Source organism: Sinohyriopsis cumingii, chromosome 6 (assembly GCF_028554795.1).
Source record: "Sinohyriopsis cumingii isolate HCF-2022 chromosome 6, ASM2855479v2, whole genome shotgun sequence".
In the NCBI taxonomy this organism is placed as follows: Eukaryota; Metazoa; Mollusca; class Bivalvia; order Unionida; family Unionidae; genus Sinohyriopsis; species Sinohyriopsis cumingii.
The window spans coordinates 19,790,960-19,804,315 of record NC_142966.1 but is presented as its reverse complement, the minus strand read 5'-3'; the positions used below and the strand labels follow the sequence as shown (position 1 = coordinate 19,804,315).

The window sequence follows — 13,356 nt, the reverse complement described above, 5'->3', positions numbered from 1 at the left end:
TTGAGGCATTACCTGAACAGGCTATTCTGAAGTGTCACCTGAAGACAATAATATGAGCTGTTACTTGAAGGCTGTAATTTGAGCTGTTACCTGATGACTGTAATATGGGCTGTTACCTGATTTCAGTAATTTGAGCTATTATAACAGTATTTTGAGGTGTGACTTGAGGACAGTATTTTCAGACATCAACATAAAAAGAAATTTGTAAAATCTGTTAATGTTTTGTTTTGGGTATTTTTGAAAATGTTAATAACATCTCATCATTCCCAATTTTAAAAAAAATTCCTTAGAGGCTTGAAAAATACATATAAAAAAATGTACACCTGCTCAGTTAAAAAAAACCATCACCAAAATTATTTTCCTACTAGTCAAGATACTCTCCCTCTCTCTTGTTATTTATTGTGATAAGGGTGGGAAAATATCTTGCATGTCATGATAACCATCTTTGAAATGAGTGCACAAAATGTGGAAGTCAAGTACATTAATTTCTTTTTATTCAGTTGTGACAATTTCTCACTAATTTAAATAAAATGGGCTGTGTAAATACAACAAGTGGATCAACCACACTCTAGGTCATATTCAAAACGGCAACATAAAAAAAAAAACTAGCCACCATATTAAGAAATCATAAAGCATGCAGATTTTGTCATACAAATGGCCTAACATCAAGCAAACTCATAAAGTGCTTACTTTTATGTGATGGAAACAAACTTATAAAACATTAAACAACATATGTATTGTATCAATCTTTTTTCAAATAAATTAAAGGTAAACTACTATCAGTGCAAGTACATGTAAATGATTCACCATTTGCATGAAAGAACTTTTGCCTACGGATCTTTTCTGCAGAAAAAGGCCAATTCTGCAAAAAACTTGAGTTTCTGATGCTCTACTGGCTGAAAAGAATTTCTGGACATTTTAACAGCTGAGTGTTGAAACCACTGTTGATATTCTTCAGCAGTAACAAGATGTTAAAAATTAACATACTTGGCATCAGCATGGCACCATTAGCATTTAGGACAAACAGGGTATTATAAGAAGTCTTCTGATAAAAAACCCATGTAGATATGACTTTCTGTTTGGAGAAATAGTGATATGATTTCAAGATGGTCACTATGGTGACCATATTCATCATCAGATTGGCACTATTTTCATTTAGGAGGAACTAGACATCATAAAAAGTATTTTAGTGAAAAGCCCATGGCATGATGACTTTCTGTTCAGGAGGAATAGTGATACAAGATTTCAAGATGGATATTGTGGCATCAATATTGGACATCAGATTGGCAATATTTTCATTTAGGACCAACTAGACACATTAAGAAGTCATAGTTTTTAGTGGAAAAACCCCATGCTGATTTGATTATCAATTCTGAAGGAGTAGTGATAACAGCATTTTCTGATAAGGCCACTGTAGCAGCCATATTGGACATCAATTGGCTTCATTTTCATTTATGACTATCTGCACATGATAAATCTTTTAGTGAAAACCCATGTTGATATGATTATCCAAAGAGATTGGAACCAGTTTCTTTTAGGAGCAAACAGTTATCATAAGAATTCTTCTGGTGAAAACTCCATGTAAGTATAATCTTCCATTCTGAAGAAGCGTTTAGGAAAAGTGATGATAACAAGATTTACAAGATGGCTGCTGTGGTGCGTAATGGACATCAGATCAACTCCATTTTTATGTAGGATCAACAAGACATCATAAGTCTTTTAGTGAAAACCCCATGTTGATATGACCATCCACTCAGGAGGAGTAGTAATAACAAGAATTTAAAGATGGCCACTGTGGTGTCATATTCATCATCAGACTTGGCACTATTTCATTTAGGATCAACTAGACATAACAAGAAGTCTTAAGGTAAAAATGCCATGGCAACATGATTCTGGAGGAGTAGCAATCAGGTTTACAAGATGGACACTTTAGTGAACATAATGGACATCAGATCAGTCCAATTTAAATTTAAAACCAACTAATCATCATAAGAAGTCTTTTAGTACAATGACAATGTCTAATTCTTTATTACACTCAGGATACAATATAAGACATATGAAGTAAAATATTAGTATCTCACTTTGCATGCATGTACATCAGCCATATAATGTGTTTTTCAATCTAACTGCAATGTAACTCAGACTGACACAGCAATAATCAAAGTCAATACTCAACTGAATATGAACAAGTTCAAACTGAGATACATGGATGTCGACATAATTGTAAAGAGAGGATATAAATTATATAAACAAATTAATCTCTAGTAAACTCTTTGCTTTACAATGATGAACCTATGGTTCTTGAAACAAATGGAAAGAAGAACATATCCAATAACGATAATCAAAAATTAATCAAACATTTACAAAATAGTATCAATCATTTTAGAAATGACAACTTCAAATTGATATGACCATCCATTCAAAATGAATAGCAATAACAAGATTTTCAATGTAACCACCATGGAGACCACAATGGATGTTCAAGCAGCATGGGATGAATGCGTGTGTGTAAGGTTTCACTGTAACCACCGTGGTGACCACAATGGAAGTTCATGCAGCATGGGACGAATGCGTGTGTGTAAAGTTTCACTGTAACCACTGCGGTAACCACAACTGAAGTTCAAGCAGCATGGGATGAATGCATGTGTGTAAAGTTTCACTGTGACCACTGTGGTGACCACAACGGAAGTTCAAGCAGCATGGGATGAATGCGTGTGTGTAAAGTTTCATTGTAATCCTCCAAGTCATTTAACAAACTTGTGCTAACCAACAGATGGATTACAGAAAATGGATGGACGACAGACAACAGACCACCTCATAAGCTCTTCTGGTCTAAAGCTAAAATGAAATGAATTCTAAAAGAAACAAACCCACTGCAATTGAGTGTTTAAATCCTAACTTTGCAGCTCTAAAACCATGCAACTAGCATCATAGCCTTCTCCCTCGTTGCTTTACAAATTCCTACACAAACTGTGCTAGCCATGTGCAGTGAACTAGGATACTTACCCTGACTTGTCCAGATATGGGATCTCTAGTCTTTATAATAGAACAATCAAACATAACATGCCTTTAATCTAACGAACATGTACATATGAATTATATGCCTCTCAACATAGCTGAAAGGTCTAAAATGATAAAACCAAAATATATTGTTACAATTCCACTTTATGCAATTAATGTGATATAATCTCTCATAGCTTTTATTTACTGCACACATAAGAGAAAACAAGACAGGTGTTTAAAGGACAATGATACAAATATTTCAGCAGTACATTTAAATGAAGGCCTTTTCAGCCAAGTTCACTTGCTGTCCTTGTCCAAAAAATGTCAGTAGAGTGTTAAGTTTGCTACTCAGAATAAACTAAATGTAAACCATGACTGAATATTTAACCTGGATATTATAGTGGTATCATTGCACGTCAAGGTTTAATCATTCATTCAACTGCATGATGCAATCAATAGCCATCAATTTAAGGCAGTGTTGGAAATTGGATTAAATGAAATGATGAACAATTAGTTTCTGCTAATAGGTCAATGATTGCTAATAGGTCAATGACTGCTATTCAATTAAATTGTTGATCATCATATCTTACTTAACTCATGGACATTTTTCAAGCAGCATGAAAATAACAGAATGGTACAGAACTGAGTTCTGACAAAAATCAATCACAGAAATTGTAATTAAGTTGTCCTTTCACTCAAAGTGACCAATGTTCAGCCAGATTAATTAACTGGGACAAAACTAATCCTAGGCTGGCTGATGCTTTCCTACAAGTATGAGTTAGTTATCTGCCCCTATATATAACGAGCTTTTTCATCAGTATGTGTCAATTATCTGAACCCATAAGGAGGCTTCTTCTGTTGTTATGTATCAATTATCAGGACCAACATGGGGTCTTTTAACCAGTCTGTGACATGTTGGCGTAAACTGGTTGTCCTGATGATGTGATGTACAGTAAAGTATTTATAAAGGGACACTAATTAGTTTGTATGGCTGACAAGTCCTGATGATGTGATGTACAGTAAGGTATTTATAAAGGGACACTAATTAGTTTGTATGGCTGACAAGTCCTGATGATGTGATGTACAGTAAAGTATTTATAAGGGGACACTAATTAGTTTGTATGGCTGACAAGTCCTGATGATGTGATGTACAGTAAAGTATTTATAAAGGGACACTAATTAGTTTGTATGGCTGACAAGTCCTGATGATGTGATGTACAGTAAAGTATTTATAAAGGGACACTAATTAGTTTGTATGGCTGACAAGTCCTGATGATGTGATGTACAGTAAGGTATTTATAAAGGGACACTAATTAGTTTGTATGGCTGACAAGTCCTGATGATGTGATGTACAGTAAAGTATTTATAAGGGGACACTAATTAGTTTGTATGGCTGACAAGTCCTGATGATGTGATGTACAGTAAGGTATTTATAAAGGGACACTAATTAGTTTGTATGGCTGACAAGTCCTGATGATGTGATGTACAGTAAAGTATTTATAAAGGGACACTAATTAGTTTGTATGGCTGACAAGTCCTGACAAGCAACATGCAGATTATCAAAATTTTACTCTTTTAAATTTAAGCTGTCAAAGCTTGTTGTAAACCTGGTATAAAATAAATAATTTACTTTTAATATGCTATTATATATTTAAAAACATCCAAATGCAACTCACCACTTGAGTGACTGGTTGATACATTTCTGTATCCTCAGTATGGGAGTAGTCAAATCCCCATCCTGGGGAATCTTGCTGAACAGGTGAAAGGGCGAACCCCCTCAGTTCTTCTGGCAGTACAATTGGAGGTTGTCTCTCTATATTAAATGGAAACAAAATTAATGAACATTGCTAAATCATAATACAAAAGTTGAATCATAAGTAAAACCAATACAAAAATAAAACTTAATGCTTTTACATGTATTAGGACATTGGCAAGAGTAGTTAAAGGAGGAAATCTCAAATACAGTCAGTGACCAAATCAAGTTGAAAAATATAATCAGTAAAATAAATGTAGCCAATAAAAACTTAACCAAAAATAGAAGTGTGTATGTGCTTAACAATATTTGTTAAATATATATATATATATATATATATATATATATATATATATATATATATATATATATATATATATATATATATATATATATATATATATATATATTTGATTTTAATTATATCTGATTTAATATATATTTATTTCAATTAAATTGTTTGTCAGTTTTAAACTTTTTTTAATTTTTCATTACATGCTATTGTAATGTAAATTTATTCACTGGAGATGATACTTTTGCCAGAAAATAGTTTGACCTTGACTGTTTGTTTTGTAAACAACCAGGTGTTGATCTAGATCCTGACCGTGAATCAAAATTAGTAGCAACCATGTAAACAAGTTCTAGTTTTATTTTAAAATGATCGTTTGCTATCAAGGTCATGATGGGACTACATCTTTAAGATGTAAACAAATTTTTTATTTTTTATTTCTTAGAGCAAAATGATTGGTTTTTGTCAAGGCCACACTGGGTGTACGTGATCTTTAACAAGTACATAATTTCAATAAGGTTCTGGAACATGATGATGTGACCCCCTTTATGCATTTTGGCAAATGATATAACCTTTGTTTTGAAGGTGTTAGCTGGGCTCTTACACTGGAAGTTGTATGCTGTGCTGTTTGGAGTTATCTCAAATTACTTGGATTGGAGTTATTTCAGATTACTTGGATTCAAAAGGATTAATTCTTTTCTCCTGGAAAATATGTATGCTCATGTGAAATTGTTGAACAAGGACAGTTTTTATATTTCCAAAACTGGAGTGATATATCTTGTTTCTACAAGGAACTGTAGACTTCAACACTACAGATTACAGCATATGTCATTGTCTTTTGGAGTCTTCATTGGGATTCGAACTTTAAATCAGTAGAACATTTTTTCATTAGGACTTCAAACATTTTATTCGTGGATTATTCTGGGATTATTTTTGGATTTGATTCCTAAAACCGAAAGTTCATATATATTTTTTCTTCATTTTACAGAATTTTCCAGTGAAATAAATTATTGTATTTTTCAAAGCTTGCTGTTTTCACTCTTTCTTGTGTTACTGTTTATTCCAGCCTAAACACATAAGATAAGATTATATATTCTGTGTAAGTTGAGAATTCTGTTTTGAAATCACCCTGTGCAATATGGGAATTCTCAAAATGCAAAACATAGTGGTAATATGAATTCCAAAATCATCCATGCATCAGATAATAGGTGCTCTTTTATGTATCAAGTCCATCAATGAAGTAACCATATCTACAATAACCTGGTTATTGTATAGTTAAAATGTGAATTTTCTTTCACATGCTGAGATATCATAAATATTCAATATTTTAGGAAACTGAATATATCAACAAAATAATTCTTATGCGAACTGAGACATATATTGTTTATATTCACGCAACTACTTTGCAAAATAAAACCAATTTCATATTACAACAGAAAACTGTATCCTCATCAATATAAAAAAGAATGACACAAACAATTGAATTCCTCAAAGGAAATGGCAGTATCCTCGCTGAGAAGAAATTGCACTGTAACACTGACTTAATTTACACATAAAATGTATATAAAAAGAGACACAACTTTTGCTGAACCTGCCACATTTCTTTATGCATCTAAGTAATAAAAAAAACTGAAACTGAGGTAAATCTAAAACTTGAATATTGAAGTTAATCAAGGATATGGACTGATGTACAAATAAATGTAATGAAATACACATGGATACCAGATTACTCTATCAATGGATGTAATGACATACACATGGATACCAAAGAGATTACTGTGACAATGGATGTAATGACATACACATGGATATCAAAAAGATTACTGTCATTGGATGTAATAACATACATATGGATACCAAAGAGATTACTGTGACAATGGATGTAATGACATACACATGGATATCAAAAAGATTACTATGTCATTGGATGTAATAACATACATATGGATACCAAAGAGATTACTGTGTCAATGGATGCAATGACATACACATGGATATCAAAGAGATTACTATATTATTGGATGTAATGACATACAGATGGATATCAAAGAGATTGCTGTGTCAATGGATGTAATGACATACACATGGATATCAAAGAGATTACTGTGTCATCAGATGTAATGACATACACATGGATACCAGAGATTACTGTGTCAATGGATGTAATGACAAACACATGGATACCAAACAGATTACTACATTCAGCTTCCACCAAGGAAGTCTCAATAAAAAAGGTGTTATTTCTAGAAGAATTTCCATAATATCTGAAAACTTAGCAAATTAATCTGAATTGTATAATACATAACTTTTTTCCCCTCAGACATTATATGGGATCATATTTCTATATTAATCTGTTTTAATCTTTTCTATTGTTTTAATAACTGAAACAATAAAAATATTTTCCAAGAATGCACAGCATTTTAAAAAATGCACAGAAATTTCCTGCATAATAAGTTACATACAGAAACCTACATATGTGTTTTGTTTCAAGTGGGAAGAAAGAACAAGTTTGATACAATATAATACAATATAGGAATATGTCAAGGCTGTCAGGCACTTATGTGGTTTTGTATTTACTCCATATCCCTCTGTATTTCACACATTCTTTTAAAAAATGTATGTATTCTTTTTTGAAAGAAACGAATTAGGCATTTAGCATTTTATGAGATGTACGTGACTGGGGATAGGCCTAGATGTGTGTGTGTATATATATATATATATATATATATATATATATATATATATATATATATATATATATATATATTGTGCAATTCAGTCATCAGTCCCTCTGCATTGCTGATATGGTGACTGATTCTTTTTTGGCCTACATCTGTAAAACTAAATAGCTCACCATCTTGAATTTTTCTGCTGTAGGTCTAATTCCCAGAAGTTTTGCAATGTTAATGTTATCCTACTTTTGCCTTAATGTATAATGTTTATAGTGACCACATACAGAACCAGGTGGAGCATTCTCAGGTTCAAGATAATCAAACCCGTCATCTAGAGCAACTTTCTTCATAGGCAGTTCCTTCTGTGATGCATCCTCAGAATCATTCATTCGAGGTCACTTCTGTAGATGGCCTACTGGCTTCTTTGGAGATGATTTTGGCATGGGAGAGTCCCTCCATACTGGCTTCTTTGGAGATGATTTTGGCATGGGAGAGTCCCTCCACGCACTAGGCAGTGCCTCCTTGCTTGTTGCATAACGCATGATAAACTTATCCATCAAAATTATTACTGTACTAACAATATTATGTTTCACAATGACAGCAATCCAGTATATAAACTTTTGATAGTGGTGGGTATTTTATTTATACTTTATATTTTAAAAGCTTGATTTGGCTAAAAAAATATGATTGGTTGTCAGTGTAAACATTGTTACACACCAAACCACTTCAAACAGGTGTGACAGTTATGGCTTTGATTAGAAACCATGACCCCTGCTTTATATCATTAAACAATACATCGGAGAGTCGGTATGGATTAGTAAAATTCATTGGCATTGTGCAACAAAACAAACCCCTTATCCTTGAGGCATTATATACCAATGAAATCCAGACAGCTGCCTTTTAATTCCAAACACACCTGTCAAAGGAATCCCACAAGTTATATTATTAACAATTTTATCACCTAGACACCTTGAAATCTCCAACATGCATCAAAACAACCTTTGAGCAGTCGACTCTTTTGAGTTGGCAAGCTTTGCTCATTTTGAAGCTACCCTCGGCTAGGTGGGAAAAAACAGAAGAGAGAACCACAACAAATAGATCACCTTTATAATAAAAAAATACCAACATATCAACCATGCTGTCTCGTATATTGCAACTTCTTGTTATTTTTACCCTTCCTAGGCATGCATACAACACTCACCCCATATGGAACCTCTTACCCTTGGTGCTCTAAGATTAGCCATCATACATGTACCAGTATATCTACTCTCGATACTAAAATGTTTCTGAATTAAGAATTATAATTCCAAAATCTTTTTATTTTTTATTTAGTTTGTGCCAATATCTTAATTACACAGAAATAAAGATTGTGTGCGTTTGTAATGTAGATTTTTATGATCACTGATTAGCAGAGGGTTAAACTGTGGATTGCAAGATTGCTAATATGGTAGTTCTTTTGGAAAATACGTACACAGTTGTGGTAATGCCTCTTTTGTTAAAATGATTAAGGTCCATCATGAGAATGTAGATTTCCATCAAAACATAATGCATGTACTGTACACTTAAACTTTCTTCTTAAAAAAAACAATATTTTTAAAACAAATTCTGCAGACCATATTTTCAAAACTCTAAAGCTAAAAGATTTTGGGGTGATTGTGGAATTTTGTGTGATTTACATTATCTGTGTCATCATTGCTGCAGTAGGGAATAAAATCAATGGGATTGACAGTTCAGCACTAGTGTATGTACTTAGATTTCTTAGACCTCTTTGTTTAAGGTCACTTAATTCAGAACTTCTGTGGCAATTAGCAAACTCATATGAAAATCAAATGATGCAGCTGTAATTAACATCCCTGAATTATGGGTCCATAGCTGTGTTGAAACTAGTAAGAACATCATGGTAAAAAACATCTGGTTTCATTATAGTAACTAGGCAGGCACCAATTTAAGTGTCTAATTAAACCTGGGGAAAAGATTTCTCTGAACACTAGGGCATTTCTAACCATGCTTTGGATCTTGACTTCCCGAGTCTTTCTTACTTTGTCTGGATTATAAACTTTCAATACAAGATTTAAGATGCAAAGTACTTGATTTCTCCCTCTCAGTCTTGTTTAGTGTCACTCTGCACATATGATAACTTATCATCAACCATTCTGTCCAACATATTGTTGTCAACCTCAACTCTAATTTCTCAGCGATAGTGTGAAATGCCCATAAAATGATCATTACAATGATCCCCTATTAACACCAGTGGCAAAAGCAGCCATTTTCACAAAAATATGACTTCATTTCTTAAATTTACAAATTTAAATTTGTATTGAGATTCTTTAAAAGTTTAAAATGAATAGCAATAAATCATTCCCAATATATTTTAAGTGGACACGGTAATGATCATGCATTTGCTTTTAGCATCTGTGGCCCAGGATTTGATCCCCAGCTGTGACATACACAAGTATAAGAGGTCATTCCTCTGTAGTGTTCTGCACGATCCTCCATGTAAAAGACCCTTCTACTCCAACATCTGAACAATTAACAGTTGCACTATGTCAGTTAACCTTACTTATCAATTCCTCATCTCTTTACCTATGAGTGGTAGCTCAGTTGGAGAGCATCAGACTCATAATTGTTTGGTCATGGGGTTTAATACCTACCACAAGTAACATGGGTTTTCTGCCTAGGTGTGTCCTTGGAAAAGGTCCCATTTCATCAGAATGATAAACACTGTAGCCAATAACATACCCAAAGTATTACTAATAAACAATCAACCAAAAAAAAAACAAAAAACTCTATACAGGTGACCAATAACAGAGCTGTATGTTGTTGTCTGACATGAGTGATTGTACAGAATAATATAATTAAACCATATCCACATCCCAGGGGATCCACTTCACAAGAAATGGTGGATAAAACTTATTTAAGTTTGTAATTAAGTAATACATTATGAAAATACTCTCACTGTCATATTATCATTCCATCATAGTTACATAATTGGGTTAAATGCATAAAAGATCTTAATTAATGAATCACTTCATGTTTTACCTTTAATGCAAGGATCCAGACCATGACAGCTGACATGAGACCACTCTTACCTTTTTAGTTAGGTAATTTGTCTAACTACATATTAGGGGCCCCGAGTGGCCGAGTGGTCTAAGGCGCTCTTCGTTACGGATCACTGCCATCTCACCTCTGTCTGCGGCGGTTCGAGTCTAAGATTCCGCCAATGGGGGTATGTGAGAAAGCTTGCCAGTAGCTTCTCGTGGGTCAATGGTTTTTCCGGGGTTTTCCCGGGTTCTTCCTCCACCATTAATACTGGCCGCCATGTATAGCCTATCGTGTGCTGAAAAATGGCGTTAAACCCCACAACAACAACAACAACTAACTACATATTATTATGCAGATACAGAGAAATATATGGACAAAACACTGTCACATTCCCACAAAGTAAGCTAATGTATAGTAACTGTGAGCTTAAATAACTTCTAAAGTACTTAACAGATTTAGCAAAATTTGTATGTTAAGATTAATTTTAGTAAAAGCAAATGTAAATGTCTTTAAAAATTTAAAAATTACATGCATAAATCACACTTTTCATAAAAACCAGCTTTTTGAACATACAATGTGTAATACCTGATCATAATATGCTAACAAGTACATGCACTACCTTCCAAGTCCAGCCCACTGACCCACTCCTAAGCTAAAGACACATTAAACCATCTTTAGCTTGGTTAACAACAAAGAAAGTCACACAAAAGTAGTACACTCTTGTACAGAGGGATTGGTACAACATGCCCTACAGTATTCAGCTATTACTGATGCAGGGATTCACACTCTACATGGATATAACTGCATGGAGGGCACAAGAGGTAAATATTATCATAGAAACATATTTTATGCTCCCAAAATTTCTCCTACAAATACATTACCTGATCATAATACATTAGGACTATAGATGAAAGATTGAGTTACATCCCTTAACCCTGGTGTAAGTCCAAACTGCAGTCTTCAAACATACATGAAGCCATTTCAGGAAAATACACCACAGGCTCGGGTTAGACCCTGTTATACAGAAAAATGCAGGACATGTAATAGTGAAAACATTTGTTTCCACAAAGCCTGTTTAAGTCAAATGACCCATGTTCCTGTGATGGACATGGTTGGGTTGCCTGTTGTGCTGCCCCTATCAGAACCACCAGATCAAACTGATTTCCTTGTGCTGAGAGGTCTCCAAGGTAGGAACAAGAAAATGTTGACTATGACATCTGACCCATGGCTTGTATTACAGAGGTAAATACACACTGGGTACCAATTCAGAGACCTGATAAGGTTCTGTAGGTGCTCTTAGGATGAAGGTTCCATGTGACTTTAAGACATGAGACAACATTATCAGAGAAACTTAGCCATTATTGACAAAACTGTAATTAGTTTTGAGTCAACTAAAAGAGCATGCAACTCAATATTCTGCCTCATGTAGCCAGGGTGACAAGAAAGTAACTTGTACACAAGATGAACTTCTTAAACCCCTGTACAGCAGCAACCCAGACACTTTAAGAACACATGGTAGGTTCCATTCCAGACAGAGCTAACAATTTTGGTCTGGAGAATTTGAAGCAGACAAGAAGTCTGAAAGGTCCTTGCTTTGGTTCATATCCTTCCTTTTTTTAATGTGTTCAATATCATGAAACAACAGTCCTTGATGGTGACAGGGATTAGCTTTCTTTCTTTTAATAGCTAAAGAAGGAACACAGATATCTGTGGTACTGGGGCTTTGAAAGGATTGCTATGCTTTCACTCATACTACTACAAGAAAATTCTCACTGGTCCTCATAAACATTTGGATTAGTGGGCCTTCTAGCAGGAGCAATCCTGTCCACCACTTGTTCTGAATGTCTTTCTAAAGACATAGTGATGTATGCAGGTTCAGCAACTACATATTTTGATGGAAAGCCTGCAATCTGATGTTGCAGGTGCTGCATCTGCAAGATTTTCCGGAGAATCTGTGCCTCAAGTTTCATGTTAATGATTCAGGACTTTTCCTACTTGAGGACACCAAACTGGTTCAGTTGCTATCGGTTAAAGTCTGTTCATCAGGGGCACTGGTGGGAAGGCATCTGCCATGAGACAGGTACTATACAGGGAAGAAGCATCAGCTCACCTGGCTTTCAAATCTGGTATGGAAGAGATAAGGATGGGAGCTTGGAGTTCCATTTTATCTCAGATAAGTTTACCTCAGGTTCACCCCAGAGGGAACAGGTTTGACTGCAGACTGAGGGATAAATGGACCATTTGGTATAAATTGGTTTATTCTGTTGGGAAAGCATGTCTGCTAGGCTACTGAGCCCTCCTAGTATATGTACGAGTTGAGGCAGATCTGTTGATGATGACATCATATGAGACAAACCAAAACCAGGAGGAAGAGCTCTGGGGACTTTGTTTCCACTTATATCTTGATGTAGTTGACAAAGTTGATTTAGGGATCCAATGTGACTGTTCTTGCCATATAATGTCTCTTGGCAAGGCATTCATGATGGCCTTCATCTCCAAGAGATTAATATTAGTTTGCTGGATTGAAAGATCATCCAGTCATATATATTCCCATTCCAGAGTGAACTGTTTAAGGCTTCCCCTAAGCTGAACTAAAA

The 13,356-nt window shown here is 34.5% G+C and overlaps 1 protein-coding gene across 1 annotated transcript in view; it reads right to left on the bottom strand.

The window, feature by feature from the left end:
• LOC149796463 (centrosomal protein of 162 kDa-like) overlaps positions 1-13,356 on the bottom strand; it is a 132,314-nt gene that overhangs the window by 71,028 nt on the left and 47,930 nt on the right. The window contains exon 14 of the mRNA XM_089961168.1: positions 4,680-4,816. Within this exon, the coding sequence (XP_089817294.1) occupies positions 4,680-4,816 (137 nt within the window). The remainder of the gene's footprint in view (positions 1-4,679; positions 4,817-13,356) is intronic.